At 43.7% G+C, this 19,367-nt stretch overlaps 2 protein-coding genes across 2 annotated transcripts; both read right to left on the bottom strand.

The window, feature by feature from the left end:
- Window positions 1-9,608: 9,608 nt before the first annotated feature.
- On the bottom strand, window positions 9,609-10,406 carry LOC128104688 (proline-rich protein 23A3-like). The gene has a single exon (XM_052729660.1). The coding sequence runs from the start codon at window positions 10,404-10,406 to the stop codon at window positions 9,609-9,611; it is 798 nt and encodes a 265-aa protein (XP_052585620.1).
- Window positions 10,407-18,247: 7,841 nt separating this feature from the next.
- LOC128104679 (proline-rich protein 23A3-like) lies at window positions 18,248-19,027 on the bottom strand. Its single transcript, XM_052729648.1, has one exon. It carries the CDS (start codon window positions 19,025-19,027, stop codon window positions 18,248-18,250), a length of 780 nt encoding a protein of 259 aa, XP_052585608.1.
- Between the last annotated feature and the right edge of the window lie 340 nt (window positions 19,028-19,367).

The following is a 19,367-nucleotide window of genomic DNA, read 5'->3' as shown; positions in this document are numbered from 1 at the left end:
ATAGACCTTGATTTCATTTGTGCCCCATGACCTTCTCCTCTAGCTGGCTCTGTTCCTTTTCCTATTTATTCCTCAAAGTACTCTAAGGACCTTAGAAATACTTTCCGCATTTCTTTTCAGCAAGCGTTTCATGTACCCAACCCAACTAGCCCAAAACACACTATGCAGTGAGGATAACCTTGGACTTCTGATTGACTGTCTATACCTCCCAAAGGCTAGGGTGCATGTACCAACACCTTCCTTCTCCTGCTGTGTTGGGGATCTTTCCACCTCTAAAGATCCAGATTCAGATTGGGTCCTCCATGCTGTGGGATGTTCTGTATGCTGTGAATCTATGTTGTTTTGATTGGTTGATAAATAAAATGCTGATTGGCCAGTAGCCAAACAGGAAGTATAGGTGTGATAAGCAGAAAAGGAGAATTCTAGGAAGAGGAAGGCAGTGACAGAGGACACCAGCCTGCTGTGCATGGAGCGGCATGTAATGACACACAGATAAAGCCCCGGAACCAGTGATGACTTATAGATTAACAGAAATGGGCTGAATTTAAGTGTAAGAGGTAGTCAATAGCAAGCCTGAGCTAATGGCTGAGCAGTTTTAATTAATATAAGCTTCTGTGTTTCCTTGGGTCTAGGAGGCTGTGGACTGGGCAGGACTCAGAAAATACTCAGCTATACTTCCCACCTCAAATGATTCAATCAAGAAAAATCCCTCACAGGTATACTTGACCTCTGGGGGTTTAGTTAATTCCAGACATAATCAAGATGACAACCAAGACTAGACACCACACACACTCCCTGTAGAAGAAGTTCTTAATCTGATTTTTTTCATTCTTTGTTAAACCTTTATTTATATTCAATTGGATTATGTGCAAGTTTGTAGACCTTTGTTAGTGCACATGCACTTGGGGCATACAAGAGCCTGGAGAGAAGAGGGTATTAGAGATCTTCTGGAACTGTAGTTACAGGTGGTTAAGTGCCATCCTGTGGATGATACAAGAGCAGACAGTCCTAAGTGAATAGTTCGCCACCGTCCTAATGCTGGGACTCTTCAAACAGTTCCTCATGAATTGTGGACCCACAACCCTAAAATTATTTCTGTTGCTACTTAATAACTGTAATTTTACTACTGTAATGAACTATTTTGTGAATATCTGCTCTGCAGTATGCCTGACATGGGACCTCTGACACACACAAGCACACATGGTCTCTCATGAACTCTTTTACACAACCTCACATACTTGGGTCCAGAAACTTTATTACTTTGTAGTTGAAATTGGAATTACAAACATTGCTCTTGAAAACAGCATTTCAAAAATAAGTCATTGGCTGTGAGGAGGTGGTACACTTTTTTAATCCCAGCACTTGGGAGTCAGAGCCACATGGATCTCTGTGAGTTCCAGGCCAGCCTGGTCAACAGAGGGAGAACCCGGACAGGCACCAAAACTACACAGAGAAACCCTGTCTTGAAAAACCAAAAACCAAAACAAAACAAAAAATAAGTCATGAAACTGGAGGGTTTTTTTTTGGAGAGCAATCTCAAGTTCAGAGAGATCTGCTACCATCTAGTTTCAAGGGCTGAGAGCTAAAGGCTCATGGCAGCTCTCCTGCCCCAAACTGCTTCCTTCAGTAGCTGTCTTTTTGTTTGCTTGTTAGCCTTGTCTTCTGAGATGGCATTTCACTGTGTAGGCTTGGTTGTTCTGAGGAGATAGACAAGGGAAGACTGTTCCAGCAGGTTAAGGGATGGTTGTGAAGAGGCAGAGAAGCATCATACACTCAGGGGTAGGACCCACCTTCTCCCACTGGGGTATTTGTTGGTTCCTGGAGGAGCAGCAGCTTGAACTGTCCAAGAGGCCGAAGGTAAGGCCAAGTCTCCATCCAGTCAGGGGAACACAGAAAGGACAGTGGCGGCATAGCAAATCCAGTACTCTTGGTTCTGTTGAAATAGGGGACAGGGAGCCAGTGATGCCAATGAGGGGGATATGGAAGGTTTTGAGATGAAGCCTTGAATTGGCAAGCAGGTTTTGTAGTTCTGGAAGGCAGCTTTTTTTATTTCTGGTTGAGATCTAGTGTCTCCATTCTTTTTGTAGATAGTGGGCAGCAAAAAGCACCTGTGTGTAGATAGGATGGATATTAGGTTATTGGATGTCTGGAGTGGCACCAGGAATCCATTAGACAGCCAGGTGAGTGTCCAAGGTGCTGTGTGTCCAGAGAGCAGTTCTTTTTTTCCTAGTAGAGGTGCTTCTGGACCTCGCACCAAGCGTGCTAAATCTTTTGATGATTCTGAGGATGCAAGGCTGAGGATGCCATAGAGGCTTGTGCAATAATTCTAGAGGCTTCTGAGACAGGCATCATTCTAGCAGAGTCCCTGAAAGGAGCCCCTTAAGGGAAGTCCCAAAGCTCTGAAAGTGAAGTCTTATTTGTGGTGGAGATCCCAGGGTGTCAGTACACCCACACCATGAGGTTTCTCCTGAGGAAATTGTAGGCTATAAGTGGAACCAGCCTAAGAAAAAGGTTATGTCCACTACAGGCAGCAGAGATGGAGGACTACTGCTTTTTATGCTCTTTGGAGTCCATGTGGTTTAATCTGAAACCCAAATTCTGGACACGAGCTTCAGGGTTTGATATTTGCCCTGCTGGGGTTTAGTTGGTCTTCACTCCTATCTGTCCTTTCTGTACCCTTGTTCCTCCCTTTGGGGATGATAATGTTTAGTCTGTTATTGTATGCATATTCCTTTTGGGCATTTTAAGGCCTCACAGTTAAGAAACTGAGTTTCAGAAGAGACAACTGTACATGTGAACTGTATTGGAACCCTTAAAGACCATGGATACTTTTTAAGTTGGACTGAAGGCATTTTGCTGTATGGTCATGAATATACGGGACCAACAGATGAAAAGTTACCAACTAAAAGTGATGTGTTTGGTCCGTATCAAGTTTACAAGGGAGCGGAGCTGCGATGGTTAATATTGATTGCCAACTTGATGGGGTTTAGAACTACCATGGAAATGTATTCACAGTAATTTCTGTGAGGGGTTTTCTACTGGATTAATTGAGGTGAGAAAACTGACCCTAGATGCAGGCAGCACCACTCCTTGGACTGGGATGCAGTGAAAAGAGGGAAGGGATCTGAGTGGCATCATTCATCCCTTGCTGTCCTAAACAAACACGATGGAACCAGCTGCTTCGAGCTCCTGCTATTCCCCACCCAGACGGATTGAATATCTGAGCTGTGAGCCAAAAACCAACTCTCCTTTTTTAAAAATTGGTTTTGTAGGATATTTTGTTCAGAGCACGAGAATGGGAACCAACTCAGAGGCCTTGTGGAAGCTAATTAGCATGTTGTAGACATGACTCTCAAAGACTAATGAGGCCCTCACAGGACCCTGATTTTGTAAAAGTGGCTGTCACAAAAAGAGAAGAGCAGGTCACCACATTTCTCTTGCTCCCTGCATCACCTCATGGTCTCTTAGTTATGCTATCTGCCATGTCACACAGCCAGAAGGCCCTCTCTAGAGACGGTCAGATGTTTGTCCCACACTCTTCAATCTCTAAAAGTTACCAGCAAAATAAACCTCTTTTCTTCATAAAGTTCAAGAAAAAAAAAATAACCCACAACACAAGACATGCCAGCCTCTATTTTGTTTATTTATTCATTTTAACAGTGTCTTTTAGGTATTCTTTGACAATCTCACACATGTAAACAATGTATCTTGTTCACATCCACTTCCAACTCCTCCTTATTCTCCCTAGGCACCTCTACCATGTGCCCCTTCCCACTTCACCTCTTCTCATCCTCTCTTCTTCTTCCCTCTGTAACCCACTGAGTTCAGTTGATGCCACCTGTTGTAGTGTTGACTGACCTCATGGGCTACATCCTGTGCCTGTCTTGTGCAGGTAACCATAGCTACAGAGAGTTCATGAGTTGCAGTGGCCACATCATGTTCACAAGTCAGCATTTCATAGCGCTCCTCCTCTTGTGATGTTGCTTAAGGTTTTATCATGGTGAATGTGGGGGTGCAGCTGATAGAGATGTCACATTAGGGCCAACACAAGATACTCACTTATTCTTAGCACTTTAATAGGTGTGGGTTTCTGTATCAGCTGCTAACCACTGCAGAGAGAAGCTTCCCTTGGCCAAGGCTGAATGCACCATAGCCTATATGCATAAATATAAATGTTTAGAAGGCAGTTTGACAGCAAGGCCATTTATCAATGTAACAGCATTGGGTTCTACTCTAGGGTCTATGACTTCCAAGCCACGGATTTTGATCAAGCTTTCTTGTATTCCAGGCATGAATTCCTTCCTGTGGAACAACCCTCAAAGTCAATGCAAAATTAGTTGTTTACCCCCACAATCCTTCCAACCAATATTGTACCAGTGGGCGTATCTTGCCTGGCAGGTTAGTATTGTAGCAGGTAAAGTTTCCCACTGGCTAATAGCATGAATAGCTTTTATAACCAACACCTATTTTTAAAAGAAAGCAACTCTCACCTCTACCCTAAATAGGAACCAGAACATGACTAGTAAATCCAGTTGTTGGCTAACAAGTTGACATTTTAATGTATTCCTTGAACTGGGGATAAAAGTTGTGGTAATTAAGATTTCCATTCCTTTGAGGAGCTGAACATCTCCCCATGGTCAAATGAACTGTGAACAAGTAACTATGGAATTGCTTCACTGTTGGATATGTATTTTCTAGAGACAAGCTGCAAACCTTCCAAAGGGTAGTGAGCTGCATATGTACAAGTGAAAGAATTAAAAATGCAGGATGGCCCACCCCAGCATCCACCTATGAACTGTTGGAGCATGTGAAGGCCCACCCCACATCCACCTATGAACTATTGGAGCATGTGAAGGCCCACCCCAACATCCACCTATGAACCGTTGGAGCATGTGAAGGCCCACTCCAACATCCACCTATGAACTGTTGGAGCATTTGAAGGCCCACCCCAGCATCCACCTATGAACTGTTGGAGCATGTGAAGGCCCACCCCACATCCATCTATGAACTGTTGGAGCATGTGAAGGCCCACCCCACATCCACCTATGAACTGTTGGAGCATGTGAAGGCCCACCCCAGCATCCACCTATGACCTGTTGGAGCATTTGAAGGCCCACCCCAGCATCCACCTATGAACTGTTGGAGCATGTGAAGGTGACGAACCTATAGATCCAAAACAGCAGGATCTTAACGACACAAGACAATAACAGGAAATCCATGACGAGTCCTAGTGAGAGCTCGGAAACCAGAGGCCTCGAGGCCGACCAATGATTCATGGCATTGAACACTTATAAGCAAGCACAAAAGGACTAAAGGTAAACTGTGCGTGTCAACGGACCACACCACAGCTTCCACAACAAGATTCTTCTTGTGTTTTTTTTTTTAAACCAAGATTATTCTTTTAGTTTTGTTGTATTTGATTCTTGGTTTCTCTTTTAAATTTGGTTTTGATTTGGGGGTGGGGGTGTTGGAAGGACAGAGGGCAGATGCGAGGAGATGGGGAGATGAGTGGGATCAGACTGTATGATGTGAAATCCACAAAGATTCAATAAAAGGTTAAAAAAAATACAGGATGAAAAAGAAAACTGTTGAACAATGAAGTAATCCAATATGAAGAATAAACACATTTACAAAAAAGGTAAAATGTAGTAAAGTAACATCCACAAAACAAGCCTTTTTTTTTTTAAAATAAGGAAATAAACATCTTGGAAAAACTAATGCAATCTTGAAATGAGAATTTTCTTACAAATATATTATTAATAGAATTCTGGAAGGACTTAATGAATAGTAATTATGTTATAAACATGTTAAGATATTATGAGTATGGTGACTTGATTGAGAAATGCCCCTCCCACAGGTTCATTGGTTTGCTCACTTAGTCCCCAATTGGAGGCACTATTTGGGGAGATTCCGGAATCTTTAAGAAGTGGAATTTTGCTAGAGGGATGTAGGTTACAGGGGTGACTGTACTGGCTGGTTTTGTGTCAACTTGATACAAGCTAGATTCATCAGAGACGAAGGAGCCTCAGTTGAGAAAATGCCTCCATGAGATCCAGCTGTAAGGCATTTTCTCAATTAGTGATCAATGGGGGACGGCCCAGCCCATTGTGGATGCTGTCATCCCTGGGCTGGTGATCCTGGGTTCTATAAGAAAGCAGGCTGAGCAACGAAGCAAGCCAGTAAGCAGCACCCCTTTATGGCCTCTGCCTCAGCTCCTGCCACCAGGTTCCTGTCCTATTTGAGTTCCTGTCCTAATTTCCTTTGGTGATGAACAGTCATGTGGAAGTGTAAACCAAACAAACCCTTTCCTCCCCAAGTTGCTTTTTGGTCATGGTGTTTTTTTGCAACAACAGAAACCCTAACTAAGAGAAGTTGATAACAGCATAGTGGGGTATTGCTGTGACAGACCTGACCATGTTTTTGGAAGGAATGTAGAAGGACTTTAAAACTTTGGGCTAGAAAAGCCATTGAGCTTTGAGACCTCAGTGGGATGTTCTTTAGGAGCTGGGAAAATAAGAATGTTTAGAGCAGTGCAGAAGATGAGGGCCTGGCTTATGAAGTTTCAGAGGGAAAGTTAAAGACTCTGTGCCTTTAATTTAAAGATAGTGGCTTTGAGGGTTGATAGCCTTACCCTACTTTCTGCTCTCTTGGCTTTCTGTGTGTGGATGAGAATGTTATGAGCCAGCCCATTGCTCTGACAGTCATGCCTGCTTTCCCTGTCATTGTGATTTCCAGCCCTCTGGAATCAGAAGCTAAGATAAACTCCCTTATGTTGCTTTTGATCACGATATTTTATCAAGGTAATGGAAAAGTTACTAATACAATGAGTCATAAGAGACAGACTGAGCACTGCCATCATATATTTGATTGCATTTTCTTTCTTTCTTTCTTTTTTTTTTTTTTTGTTTTTGAGACAGGGTTTCTTTGTGTAGCTTTGCGCCTTTCCTGGATATCGCTCGATAGACCAGGCTGGCCTCGAACTCACAAAGATCCACCTGCCTCTGCCTCCCGAGTGCTGGGGATTAAAGGCGTGTGCCACCACCGCCCGGCCTTTGATTGCATTTTCAACCTGAGGATGGGTGAGATACTCTGAGACAAAGTCTTTTTGTGGGATTTCAGGTAAACGATAATTTTTCAACAACCACAGTCCACTGCATTCAGTCAAGCCAAACAGAAAGAGCACCTTGTAGACACACTACAATCAAACTATGAGACATGAAAAGCCAAACAAACACTTTAAGTATGGTAAAATGAAGCCAGATGGGGTAGCACACACCTGTCATGCTACGACCTGGGAGGCTAAAGCAAGAGGATCTGGACTGCAGGACCAGCCTGGGCTCCACAGCACCTGTCACAAAACAAAAAAACAAAACACTTCAAATCCCTCAAACGCAAACACACAAAACCAAAACATTCACACAGAGTCTTTTGTTCAGCAAGTGACCATTTATTTAGACAAAAAAACCATGGTGAAACACTAAACGAATATAGTTCATGTAGTCAAGGATAATGAGAGAATTAAGAGTGACTGTGTGTAGCATCAAGGGCTGGGGAAGGTATGAGACACCACATCTTCCACAAAGGTGGTTAGAAGCCTCAGGTCAGTCCAAGGGACATGCTAAAGAGATAGAGCAAAGTTCTAGTCAGAAACAGACACAAAGAGCAGAAGAAACTCCAGGAGCTAAGAGTGAAGCCTGCAGGGAAGGGCCCCTAGCCATAGGCGCAACTAAGAGGACTGATTTTTAAAGAGTGACATTTAATTATTTATTTTTGGACTGAGATACTTATGCCCCTTGATTCTTTCTACTTCTACTGAAACTTCTGGATTCCCCGCCAGTCCCCCTCCCCACCACCACCACCATCACAATAGAATGCAATATTGTGTTGGAGTCTATTGTGCATTTAAGAATAAAGTTGTGCAAAAAAAAAATCATACAGTGGTTTACAGCCTATTGATTTTTACTCAGCCATTCCTATTTCAGGCTAAGCAAATTTTAGAATCCTGAAGAAAAAAAAGTGAATATGTAATCAGAACATTTTCAAGTTTTAAATCCTAAGAATTTATCACACAAACTCATGCTCAGGCTTACAGAACCAAGAGAGGATGGACATCGTGGAGATAACTATTAAGGCATATTTTTTGGGCAGGTCAGATGGTATCAGTGGGGAGACGTATTCACTATACAGGCTTGATGACTTGAATCGATTCCCTGAACTCATGGTAGAAGGAAAGAACTGATTTCCAAGTTGTCCTCTGACTTCCACAGATGTACTGTGGCACAGACATGTGATGCACACACGGTCCTGTACTCACACATGGTCCTGTACTCACACACATGCACCCAAATACACATCAATAATAACCTAAACAATAAAAAAAAAGCTGTGTGTAAGAGCTACCCTCTGGCCTATAACCTCAGCTCCTCTGGTGGCTGATGCAGAGGATTTTATATTCAAGGTATGTTTAGGCTAAAGAATGAATTCAAAGGTAGCCTGGGCAACTTAGTGAGACCCTGTCTCAAAATAAAAAGGAGAGAGCTAGGGATGTAATTGTGTTAGACTGCTTGCCCAGCATGTGTGAGACCCTAGCTTAAATCTGCGTTGATGCAAAAAGAAATTAAAAGCAGATATATAGTCCCTAGCAAGATGAAAATTTTGGTTAGCTTAAGAACAGAGAGGAAAGATTTGGTTAGGTAGGTTGGTAAATCTGAATGGCTGTGAGTTTATGAATGATCTTGTAAACTTCACCTTTACCAGTAACATTAAAAAAATAAAAATAAAACAAGGCAAATATGGTAATTGCATACAAAACGTTACAAATTAGGTTTATCAGAGAAAAAAATCATTTCAGAATTTAAAACATAAAATAATGTGGAATAATAGTAATGAAAACAAATTTTCCACCAGCTTACTGGTGAAATTTTGATGCCAGGGATAGTGGCACAGGACTTTGATTCCAGCACTTGGGAGGCAGAGGCAGGAGGATCACTGTGAGTTCAAGGCCAGCCTGGTCTACATAGTGAATTCTAAGACAGTCAGAGCTACATAGTGAGATCTTGCCTAAACAAACAAACAAATAAATAAAACAAAATAAAAAATAAAAACAAAGAAAAGAAAAAGAAAACAAATGCATATCCCAGTGCACGCCGAAAACAGCCGGTAAAATTCACCATAAATCGCATTTATAATGAAGAGACTGAAAAGGAAGACCGAATCAGTAGCTTTGGAGGTTGCTGAGGACATGTACATTCAAGTTAAGTAACCACCATAGCTCATCATGGCATTGGGGAGTTTCCTAGGAGAGCAGCCCGAAACACCAAGGAGGTGAGTGATGTCCAAATCTTCAAAAATTCATGAGAAAACACCAAGGGACACCGAGAGCATAAGCAAACTACTTATTCTTGGTTAGTCAAGAAACAGGGAAACAGAAGGTGTTGGGAATTTACCACTAGGGCTTCTAGGAATGTTAGGGCCCTCGGCAAGAGTCTGCAGTCCTTTGTGTCAGCAAGAGTGGGACTTCTTTTCCTAAAACAGGAAATTTAGTGCCTTGCATCTAGGAGTAGAGAAACCTCTTATTTGAGGGGCATCAAGAATTTGCGCAGCGCAGTTCATTCACAGAACAGTCGCCTCCGGGCCTTGCACAGGACCTGTGGAGAGTGTGGAGACTGTGGAGGGCGCTGCTCTTGAGGACTTGGAGGAGGAGATGGAGGCAGAGGCTGCAGTGGTGAGCTAGGGAAGGGTCCCAGCAGGTAGCTGTCTAGGTCCCAGATGGCCCTACGAGAATATCGCTCTGCATTAGAGGAGGCCATCGGAGCATGTGGCTCTGTGATGCGGCTCTGAGGCCAAGGACTGGGCATACTGATGTAGGAAAGGAGCCCAGAGGCCCAATCAGCTAGAGGTTTAGCCAAGGGCGCCAGGAAGCCCAAGTCTACATCCTCTTCACAGGCATCCTCTTGGTAGGAGCTGTCTAAGACGTACTCACAGAAGGATTCCTGCGGGAGGACGACGAGGTGGTCCTGGGGTATGTCCAGGAGAGACGCCTCCTGTGGGCTAGCGGACGAGAACTCAGGCTGTCCAAGATGGGCGGAAGACTGGAGGCCCTCGGGGACGAGAATTAAAGTGTGTCCAGGGAGCGACACTTGCAGGACCGAGGTGGGCTCTGGCTCCAGCAGCAGGTCGACGTCTTCCAGCTGCAGTTGCATGGCGCAGCCAGCGGCCAGGAACACCACCGAGGTGAGCGCGTCGCTGGCGGGTCCGGCGGGCGCTTCCATGTCTGGCGGCGCCAGGGGCTCGTGGCGGGCGGGCTCGTGGAGGCGGTGGCGCTTGGCAGGGCTGGGTCCTTGTGGCTGCGGTGGCCAGCAGGGCTCGGGGTCGACGCTGGGGCTGCGGGGCCTCGCTCCCAGCATGTTGATGGTGATGCGGGGCTGGAGAGAGATGCGGGGTGCGGCGCAGACAGGTGAGACGGCGCGGGCGGAGCGGCTGCAGTCTGGCGCTCTGGGCACCTGTGTTCCGCCTAGTGCAGGGAAATCTCGATCTTGCGCAGGAAAGGCCTGATACTACTAAATGCCAAGCAATTTTGAAAAGATGAACCGGAACCCAGGTCAAGACGGAAAAGGTCAGGTTAGGCTGCACCTTTGGGAGCCGCGTCCTGGAAGCTCCACCCAGGAGTGTCCGGCTGACCAATAGCCTTGACTGTAGTTGGGAAATACTTTTTTTGGCCTATAGGAGGCAGAACAGGTCGTATAGCTTGACCTACCGGGAATAGAATTCAAGATGGCTCATGTTTAGAACTCCTATGCTTTCGGGGATTCAAAAGATCACTGAAAAACTTGCGGTCCCCCCCACCCCCCCCCCCCCCCCCGCTTCAGTTAAATGACATTTGAAATTGCTTTAGAGTTTAGAGAATGTTTAGAGAGTGGGTTACTAGTAGCCAGACCTGATGTGAGACGTAAAGTACCCACGCCTGAGATTATGCATGTTTTTGTGCAGCCCGTAAATCCTTCATTCTGGAGACTGAGGTAAAGAGAATCTTGTGGCAAAGATGAGCTGCAGGGTGACACATGGTTTCAAAAACAACAAACAAAACAAATCTGGTCCAAAGATGACTGAATAGGTAAAGGCTCTCATTTCCTAACCTGATGACCTGAGTTCGATCTTGGTCCCACATGGTGATATGCTGTGGCACATGTATATGCATAGTAAATAAGTGTAATAAAAATTTAAAAAGAAAAAAACAAAGGATAAAAATAAAAATACCTTTTTGTTTTCTTTGAGAAAGAGTCTCTTGTATACTATGCTTCCTGGACTCCCTATGTAGTGGAGAGAGTGTGACTTTGACCTTCTAGTCATCTGCCTCAAACTCTCAAGTTCATAACCATGCACCATAACAAGTGGGTTTATGCCTTGCCTAGAGCTGAATGCAGCCAGGGCTTTCTGCTTGCCACCAATTGAGCTACATTCTTGCTCTTGTCCCCTAAACTAGCGGTTCTCAATACGTGGGATGAAGGACAGGGGTCACACATCAGACATCCTACATATAGGATTCATAACGGTACGAAGAATTACAGTTAGGAGTAGCAATGAAATAATTTTATGGTTGGAGGTCATTACAGCATGAGGAACTGTATTAAAGGGGACTCAGCATTAGGAAGGTTGAGAACCACTGCAATAAATTAAATGGAAAATTCCCTTCTCCAGCTTTAGAACGTGGGGTTTTTTTTTTGAATTTTTAATCTTTTGTTTTATTGAGACAGGGTTTCTCTGTGTAGCCCTGGAACTTGCTCTGTAGACCAGGCAGACTTAAGAGATCTACCTGCTTCTGCCTCCTGAGTGCTGGAATTAAAGGCGTGTGCAACCACTGCCTGGCCAAAAAATGCTTTAAAAACAGTAAAGTGTAGGGGCTGGGGATTTAGCTCCGTGGAAGAGCGTTTGCCTAGCAAGTGCAAGGCCCTGGCTTCCGTCCTCAGCTCTGAAAAAATAAAAATAAAAACAGTAAAGTGGCCAGGCGGCTGGTGGTGCATTCCTTTAATCCCAGCACTAGAGATGCAGAGCCAGGAGGATCTCTATGAGTTCGAGGTCAGCCTGGTCTACAAAGCAAGTTCCAGGACAGGTACCAAAACTACACGGAGAAACCCTGTCTTGAAAAACAAAAACAAAAACAAAATAAAATAAATAAAAAATAAATGAAGTGGAACATTTGTGTAGATGCTTCCTGAATATAAAATTTATTTAAAATATATTTTTTATTTTATATGAATGCATCTTCCGCCAGCATATATATTTGTGTACAACATGCATGTATTGCTTTATGGAGGCCAGAAGAGAGCACTGGATCCCCTGCAACTGAGCCATGGTGTGTGTTCTGGGAACCAAACCTGAGTCTTTGGAAGAGCAACAAGTACTCTTAATGGCAGAGCCATCTCTCTGGCCCCCTTTCCTCTTTTTAACTTATTTTTGTGTGTGTGTGAATTCATACATGAGTACTATTTTTGCATCATTCCTACCCCTCCCTCTCTCCCTCTAACTCCTCTTGCATCTCCTTCAAATTTATGACCTCTTCTTTAATTGTTATATGTGTATCTTTATATGTGTATATAAATAGTCTGCTGATTCCATGTAGTGTTGCTTCTATGTTTATTTATTTAGGGCTGATCCTTTAGGTTTGGATAAACCACTTGTGGGGCTCATCCCGGAAGAAGACTGATTCTCTCTTTCAGCAGCCAGTTACTGCCTGTAGTCCTCATTTGGGGGTAGGGCCTTGTGAGATTTCCCTCATTCACCTTGGCATGTCAACGGGTGTTGTCACTGTGCAGGCCTTGTTAAGGTGACGTATTTTTGAGATTTCATGGGTGTAGCTTTTTTGTCATATGGAACATAGTATCTCACAGTAGATAGATGTCCTGGTTCTCTGGCTCTAATTTTTTTTTTTGAGACAGTGTTTCACCATGTATCATTGCCTGGTCTGGAACTCATTATATACATGATCAGATCACAGAGATCTGTCTACCTCTGAATCCTGAGTGCTGGGATTAAAGGCATGGACCATCATGCTCACCTGGTTCTTAGAATCTTCCTGCCCCTCTTCCATGGTGTTCCCTGAGTTTTTGTTGTAGGAATTGTATTGTAGATCAATACAACTTGCATCAACTGGGCTTGAACACTGCTGCAAAAAGAAACTTCTTTAATAAGGGGTAAGAGCTGCATTTATCCACGGATATAAGGGTAAATATTTAGAATGCAGCCAGAAGTTACACTGTTATAGGAAAGTGACTGTCCTCTAGGGACCATTAGCCATGGTTAGTTGGCTAGGTTTACAATACCGTGCATGAATTTCCTCATATTGAGCAGGCTTTAAGTAGACAGCTGTTGGTTGCAACCAAGATACAAATGCCATTATTGTTGTACCCTTTGGGAATATCCTACCATGTTGGTCTTCGTTGTGGTTTATAGGCTTTACAGCTGGTTAGAACTATTTATTGCTTTTCTCCACTGGCAACTTGCAAAGCACCTTTGAATGCTATGAGAGCTAGTCCTTATGGAGGTCAGTTCCAGGTCAGTTCCAGCTCAATTCCTGTGTCTAAAGCGTGGATAATTTTTAGCAATTGCATCTTCCCTGAAAGTCCTGGGAGGCAACCAAGGGCAATGGCAATAGCCTATGTTATTTTTGAGAGTCGTTTCCATTTCCCTCACCAAAAACTTGGAGGGAGGTTTCTTACGCTTGGCACTGGGTGTGTGTGTGTGTGGGGTGGGGTGGGAAGAAGAGTTGTTAGGGAGTCTATGTCTATCTGTAGGTATTTTCTGGGCTATTTAACTTTTGTCATCCAGGATTTAGGATATTCTGACCAATATGTGTATAGACTGATCATTTGTACCCAAAGAAATGTACATTCTTAGCCAACTATAGTACTGCACGCCTATAATCCCAACACTTGGAAGGCTGGTGACATTCTAAGAATTATTACGATCCTTCAAGGCCAGTCTAGGCCAAGAGAATTCTATGAATATTGACTGGTGTTGTCTGTGGTTAGGGAAAATTTAGTTATTGATTTAGCTTATATCAAAAGTTTAAATCCCATAGTTTCCTTAATACCTGAACCCTATGGGGTCAGGGAGTCTTTAGAGGCAATTGATATGTTATGTTCCTGGCAGAATTGTTGGAAAAAAGGTAGGAGGCTTGGACAAAGAGAACTGAAGGACAGAGTGGATTGAGGGGCTAGTGAGGTCATGGCTCTGAGAGGATAACCTACGACCTCCACTTCACTAAACCGGAGTAATTCCTAACTGCATTCTAAATATTTATCCATACACTCACTGATAAGTGTGGAGATTGTTACAGAAAACCAAAGCCACCCAAAAAGTGGAGAACAAGTGACCGTGGAGTGATCACCAATTGATACATCTACAACCTAACTCCTGTGGCCCGGGAAACATAGCAGAAGAGAAGGTGGGAAGATTGTAAGACACAGGAAACCTGCTGTGAGAATGAGTCTCCAAGAAATGACAGGGAAGCTACATCAGGATACCTCAACAACATGGCTGCTTACACAAGACCTGAAGAAGCACACCACCAGTGGGTATGCTAACACGGTATGGGGAATTCTCATGAGGTCCCATCCATACCAAAGATTACAGGCAACTAAGGAAGGCTTAGAGTGGGAGAAAAAGTCCTCCTCATACTTGGGCCCCTAACTGGTTCTCCAATACCAAGTGGTTAGCCCTGAAGTCATAACACATACAAGTAACACTAAGAAGACTGGGCAGGTTGCATATCAATATTCCCTTACATATATGTGAAGTTTGTGGAGGTGAAAGAGTATGATCAAAATATATTGCATGAAACATTTTAAATAAATTAACATATACATTATTTGAATAATAATTGGAACAGAGTAACCATAGAACCTGAGAATAATTCCTAGAGAGCAGCTATGATGATTTGGTTGTTAACTTTCCCAACAATCTAAGGGAACAGGGATATGGACATTCCATCTCAGCATCTCTTGTATTAATATCGGAAATTGGACCATTTGTGAAGTTTGAAGATTAGAAGTTTTTTTTCTTTTGAGTGTCAGATGGTATGCATTCCATACTGTTTGGCTCTTACTTACTTTTGTGTCTTTGGAAACCAGGAAGAAGCAAATGTAAAATTCATATATGGAGCAGAAAGCCAATGTCCCTTCAACTCCAAATTTGTTTGTTCAGAAAGAATCAGTAGACAGAAGGAAAGCACTGATTATGTAAGTTTATCATTTTCCTAACAGGTGTTGTAGAGACTGAAGAGGAATTCAAAGGTCCAAGAGAAAATGACTCTTTAAATTATATTTTCCGTGTATTGAGCCAACCTTACACATGTTAGCAGAATATTTTTACTGATGAACTATATCCCAAGCCCAATGACTCATTGTAAAAATGGAAACTTTGAAAAAGAATTAATCTCAAGATTTAGGAGGTTCAGTGGGAAGCAACAAATACATTTCCTGTGATTAAAGATACCAATTTGAAGGTGTTGATCATCAAAGGCAACCAAAATACTAAAATTAGCAGCCTCATTCCACACAAAGAAACGGCAATGCAAGCAACGCTTGGAATGAAGTGAGAGATACAGAGGTTACTCCAGAATTATAATCCTAGCTAAAGTAGCACACAGGTTTAGATGTAATTGAGACATTTCCAGACACAAACTTGAGACTGATCACACAGGCCATGGAGGAAGGAATCCTTAAAAAGTGTACTGAAGGGGTCATTCGATAATACTTGCTTACAATAGAAATCCTTGGGAAGCTAAAGCAGGAGGATTGTAAGTTTATTGGGATAGGGAAACCATATCAAAAGTGAGAAAAGAAAGGAAAAAGAAAATTGTACTGCTGCAGGAAGACACATGAGGACAGAATGAAGAGGTGGAGTGCAAGGATGAAAACAAGGAAAGAAACTGGCAAAGCATTCCCAGGTTGAAGTAACAAATGTTAATGTTCAACACACCAAAAAGGGCTAGCATCTTGTTGGTTTCAGCTTTGGCAGTAACGAAATTACTTCATTATAAAAAGCATGGGCAAACCCATCAAAAAAGAGACATTTAACAATAGTCGTGATGTGCATAAAATCCAAACAGCAAGCACATGAAGAAAAACTAACCCCATACAATATAAGCTTCCTTTGCATGTGCGCGCGCACTGGAATAGCAGTCTTAAGAAAATTCTCTGGGATAGCAGGAATGCAAAGAACGTAGGAATTACAAGTCCTGACACTGAAAGTCACCACATGGGCTGATGAAAAAGACAACATAGGTTCTAGAGAAATGGCTCAGCAGTTATGAGCATTGGTTATTTTTTCAGAAGACCTGGGTTCAATTCCCAGCACCCACAAGGCAGCTCAAAATCATCTGTAACATCAGGGGATCTGATACCCTCTTCTGGTCTCCACAGGCACTGCATACATGTGGTGCATAGACATACATTCAGGTAAACACTCATACACATAAAATAAAAGTACAATTAAAAGAAAAGAAAACACAGAAAGCCACGCACACACAAATGTTTGTAAAATCTAACATTTAAAGCCTGAAGTGGCCCTTCACTCATTTCCACCTCCCACCCATCTGCTTCCAAGTCTTCAAAGGACCACCTAAAATTTACAAAGGCCCAACTATGGCCTCATTTATTATCTTCCTAGTTTTTAAATAACCTCAATGAATCAAGGTTCCACATAGCTCTTATGTGAAGACATCTGAATAATTACATTTTTAAAATGAATTCATTTATTCAATCAAATATTTTAATAATTTGATGAAGTCTTTTTAGTTACTTAACCAAACCAACACAGTTATCTCCCCCCTTTTATATTAAGAAACATTAACAAGGAGCTTCTTCAAGAGGAAAAGTACTACTGGTCAACTATGATGAAACAGATCAGCCTTTATGATAAAGTGGAAGAGTCAACACATCTCTTAAGACTGGACTGCCCTTATCAAGCATCCTGTTCCCCCTGACTTATTATCTCATACAGATCCATTAAGGAAAATTAAGCTTGTCAAAATTGACCTGTGCCATTTTTCTCATTGGAAGTATCATTGCCTTTATCAACCAGCTGGAAGAACCTAGGCATAAATTATTAAAATAATTAAAATTTTGTTGCCTGTCAGATAAAATATGAACTATTTTATTCATTAGTAACAATAAACAAAACAAATCAAGATCCTGTAATTATTCCTACACCAATATAATCTTATAATTGCCATAGCCTGAGAAGTGTGAACGTCTTCAGACTAGGAGAAATTAAAAACACACAAGAAGGGGCTGGAGAGATGGCTCCGGCAGTTAAGAGCACTTGCTGCTTCTCCAGAGATTTGGCTCCCAGCACTGGCATGGAAGCTCTAACATGAATTCTCTAACTCTAGTTCCACGGAATCTGATGCCCCTCTTTTACCCCTGTAGGCACCAAGCACAGAGAAGGGCACATACACATATGCAGGCAACACACACACACACACACACACACACACACACACACACACACACACACACACACTCGAAATAAAAATAAATCTTTAAAAATATACAAAAAGAAATGAATATTTAAACCAAGAAAATACTTGTTTTTTTGTGGAACACCCTCCTACTCAACAAAACAAAACAAAACACAACCACCTACCACCGCCACCATCAAAAACAAAAACAAGTCTCCAAACCATAAAGCGTTGAAAACATAAATTATTTCCTCACGTAAGTGTTAAAAGAAAAAAGACAACACTTTATAAAAAACAACATCTGTGTAGTAAAACTATCTAGTAGTGTCACCTCCAGGCAGTTAGAGCCCTAATAAGGAAAAGCTGCATGGTAAACAGATAGGCACAAAGTAGGAGTGATTAGGGCCAAACTCTACCACCCCCATCATATTATTAATAGCTAATAGCTAATTAATCCCAGAAGGGGTGCATGGTAGGGTGGAGTTTTAAGGAAACGTGTTGGAGTTGAAGTTTGAGGCACCACTTGGGGTACGAAATTTCCTGAGGGTGACTTCTGTATAGAAAAGAGCATAAACAGTCAATTCAAGGACCAAAAGTAGGTGATTTTTTCAAACAGCATGTGTTCTGGTGGCGATGATCTTTCCTCCAGACCAGTCCAATATTCTGCATTCCGCCCATTTCAAAAACAAGAGTGTCTTTCTAGCCTTATAGACTGTGCAAAGGCACTCACAATGGCTTTGAGAAGCCTTTTACTTGCAGGGCTTCAAGGATTTGTGAGGGGGCAGTTCATTCACAGAACAGTCGCCTCCGGGCCTTGCACAGGGGCCGTGGAGGGCATGGAAGGTGCTGCTCTTGAGGACTTGGAGGAGGAGATGGAGGCAGGGGCTGAAGTGGTGAGCTGGGGAAGGGTCCCAGCAGGTAGCTGCCCAGGTCCCAGATGGACCTCGGAGAATATCTCTTGGCCCTAGTGGAAAGCACCAGAGGCCATGGCTCTGCTACTGGGTCCTGAGGCCAAGGACTGTATACTCTTGTGGAGGAGAGATGAAGCCCAGCGACCTGACTAGCTGAAGCATCCATCCAGGGTGACAGGAAGCCTGGTTCAGGATCTTCCTGGTCATAGGCGTCTTCCAAACCAAAGATGTCTGATACGGACGCACCGAAGGATCCCTGCTGGTCCTGGAACACGTCAAGGAGAGTGGCCCCCTGCGGGCTGGCGGACGAGAACCCAGGCTGTCCAAGATGGACCGAGGCGTGGAGGCTCTCGGGGACGAGGATTAAGGTGTGTCCAGGGAGCGACACTTGCAGGACCGAGGTGGGCTCTGGCTCCAGCAGCAGCTCGACGTCTTCCAGCTGCAGTTGCATGGCGCAGCCAGGGGCCAGGAACACCACCGAGGTGAGCGCGTCGCTGGCGGGTCCGGCGGGCGCTTCCATGTCTGGCGGCGCCAGGGGCTCGTGGCGGGCGGGCTCGTGGAGGCGGCGGCGCTTGGCAGGGCTGGGTCCTTGTGGCTGCGGTGGCCAGCAGGGCTCGGGGTCGACGCTGGGGCTGCGGGGCCTCATTCCCAGCATGTTGATGGTGATGCGGGGCTGGAGAGAGATGCGGGGTGCGGCGCAGACAGGTGAGACGGCGCGGGCGGAGCGGCTGCAGTGCGGGGCTCTGGAGTGCTGCGCTTTCCTCAGGTCCCGCCGGATGTACCCTGGATGCCAATTATATCCCAAGTGATGCACCGGAAAGTGAAGTCGTGAAATGTCACACTAGGCTCCGCCCCTCGTACCTCCATTCCAGAGGCTCCGCCCAGGAGTGGCAGCTGAGCTTTCCAATAGCCCAGGCTGTACTTGAGAAATACTGTTTTGGCCTAGAGGGGGCAGAATAACTTTTCTCTCCCCCCACCCCTTTTTTTCTTTTAAA

Source organism: Peromyscus californicus, unplaced genomic scaffold (assembly GCF_007827085.1).
Source record: "Peromyscus californicus insignis strain IS unplaced genomic scaffold, ASM782708v3 Scaffold_11__1_contigs__length_118956290, whole genome shotgun sequence".
Classification (NCBI taxonomy): Eukaryota; Metazoa; Chordata; class Mammalia; order Rodentia; family Cricetidae; genus Peromyscus; species Peromyscus californicus.
Note: the sequence above shows the minus strand (reverse complement) of the source record. Positions and strands in the feature narration are given on the sequence as shown.

What these genes read in the sequence shown, in the direction of transcription:
- LOC128104679 (XM_052729648.1), bottom strand. Translation starts at nt 19,027, where the DNA reads ATGCTGGGAATGAGGCCCCGCAGCCCCAGCGTCGACCCCGAGCCCTGC.
- LOC128104688 (XM_052729660.1), bottom strand. Translation starts at nt 10,406, where the DNA reads ATGCTGGGAGCGAGGCCCCGCAGCCCCAGCGTCGACCCCGAGCCCTGC.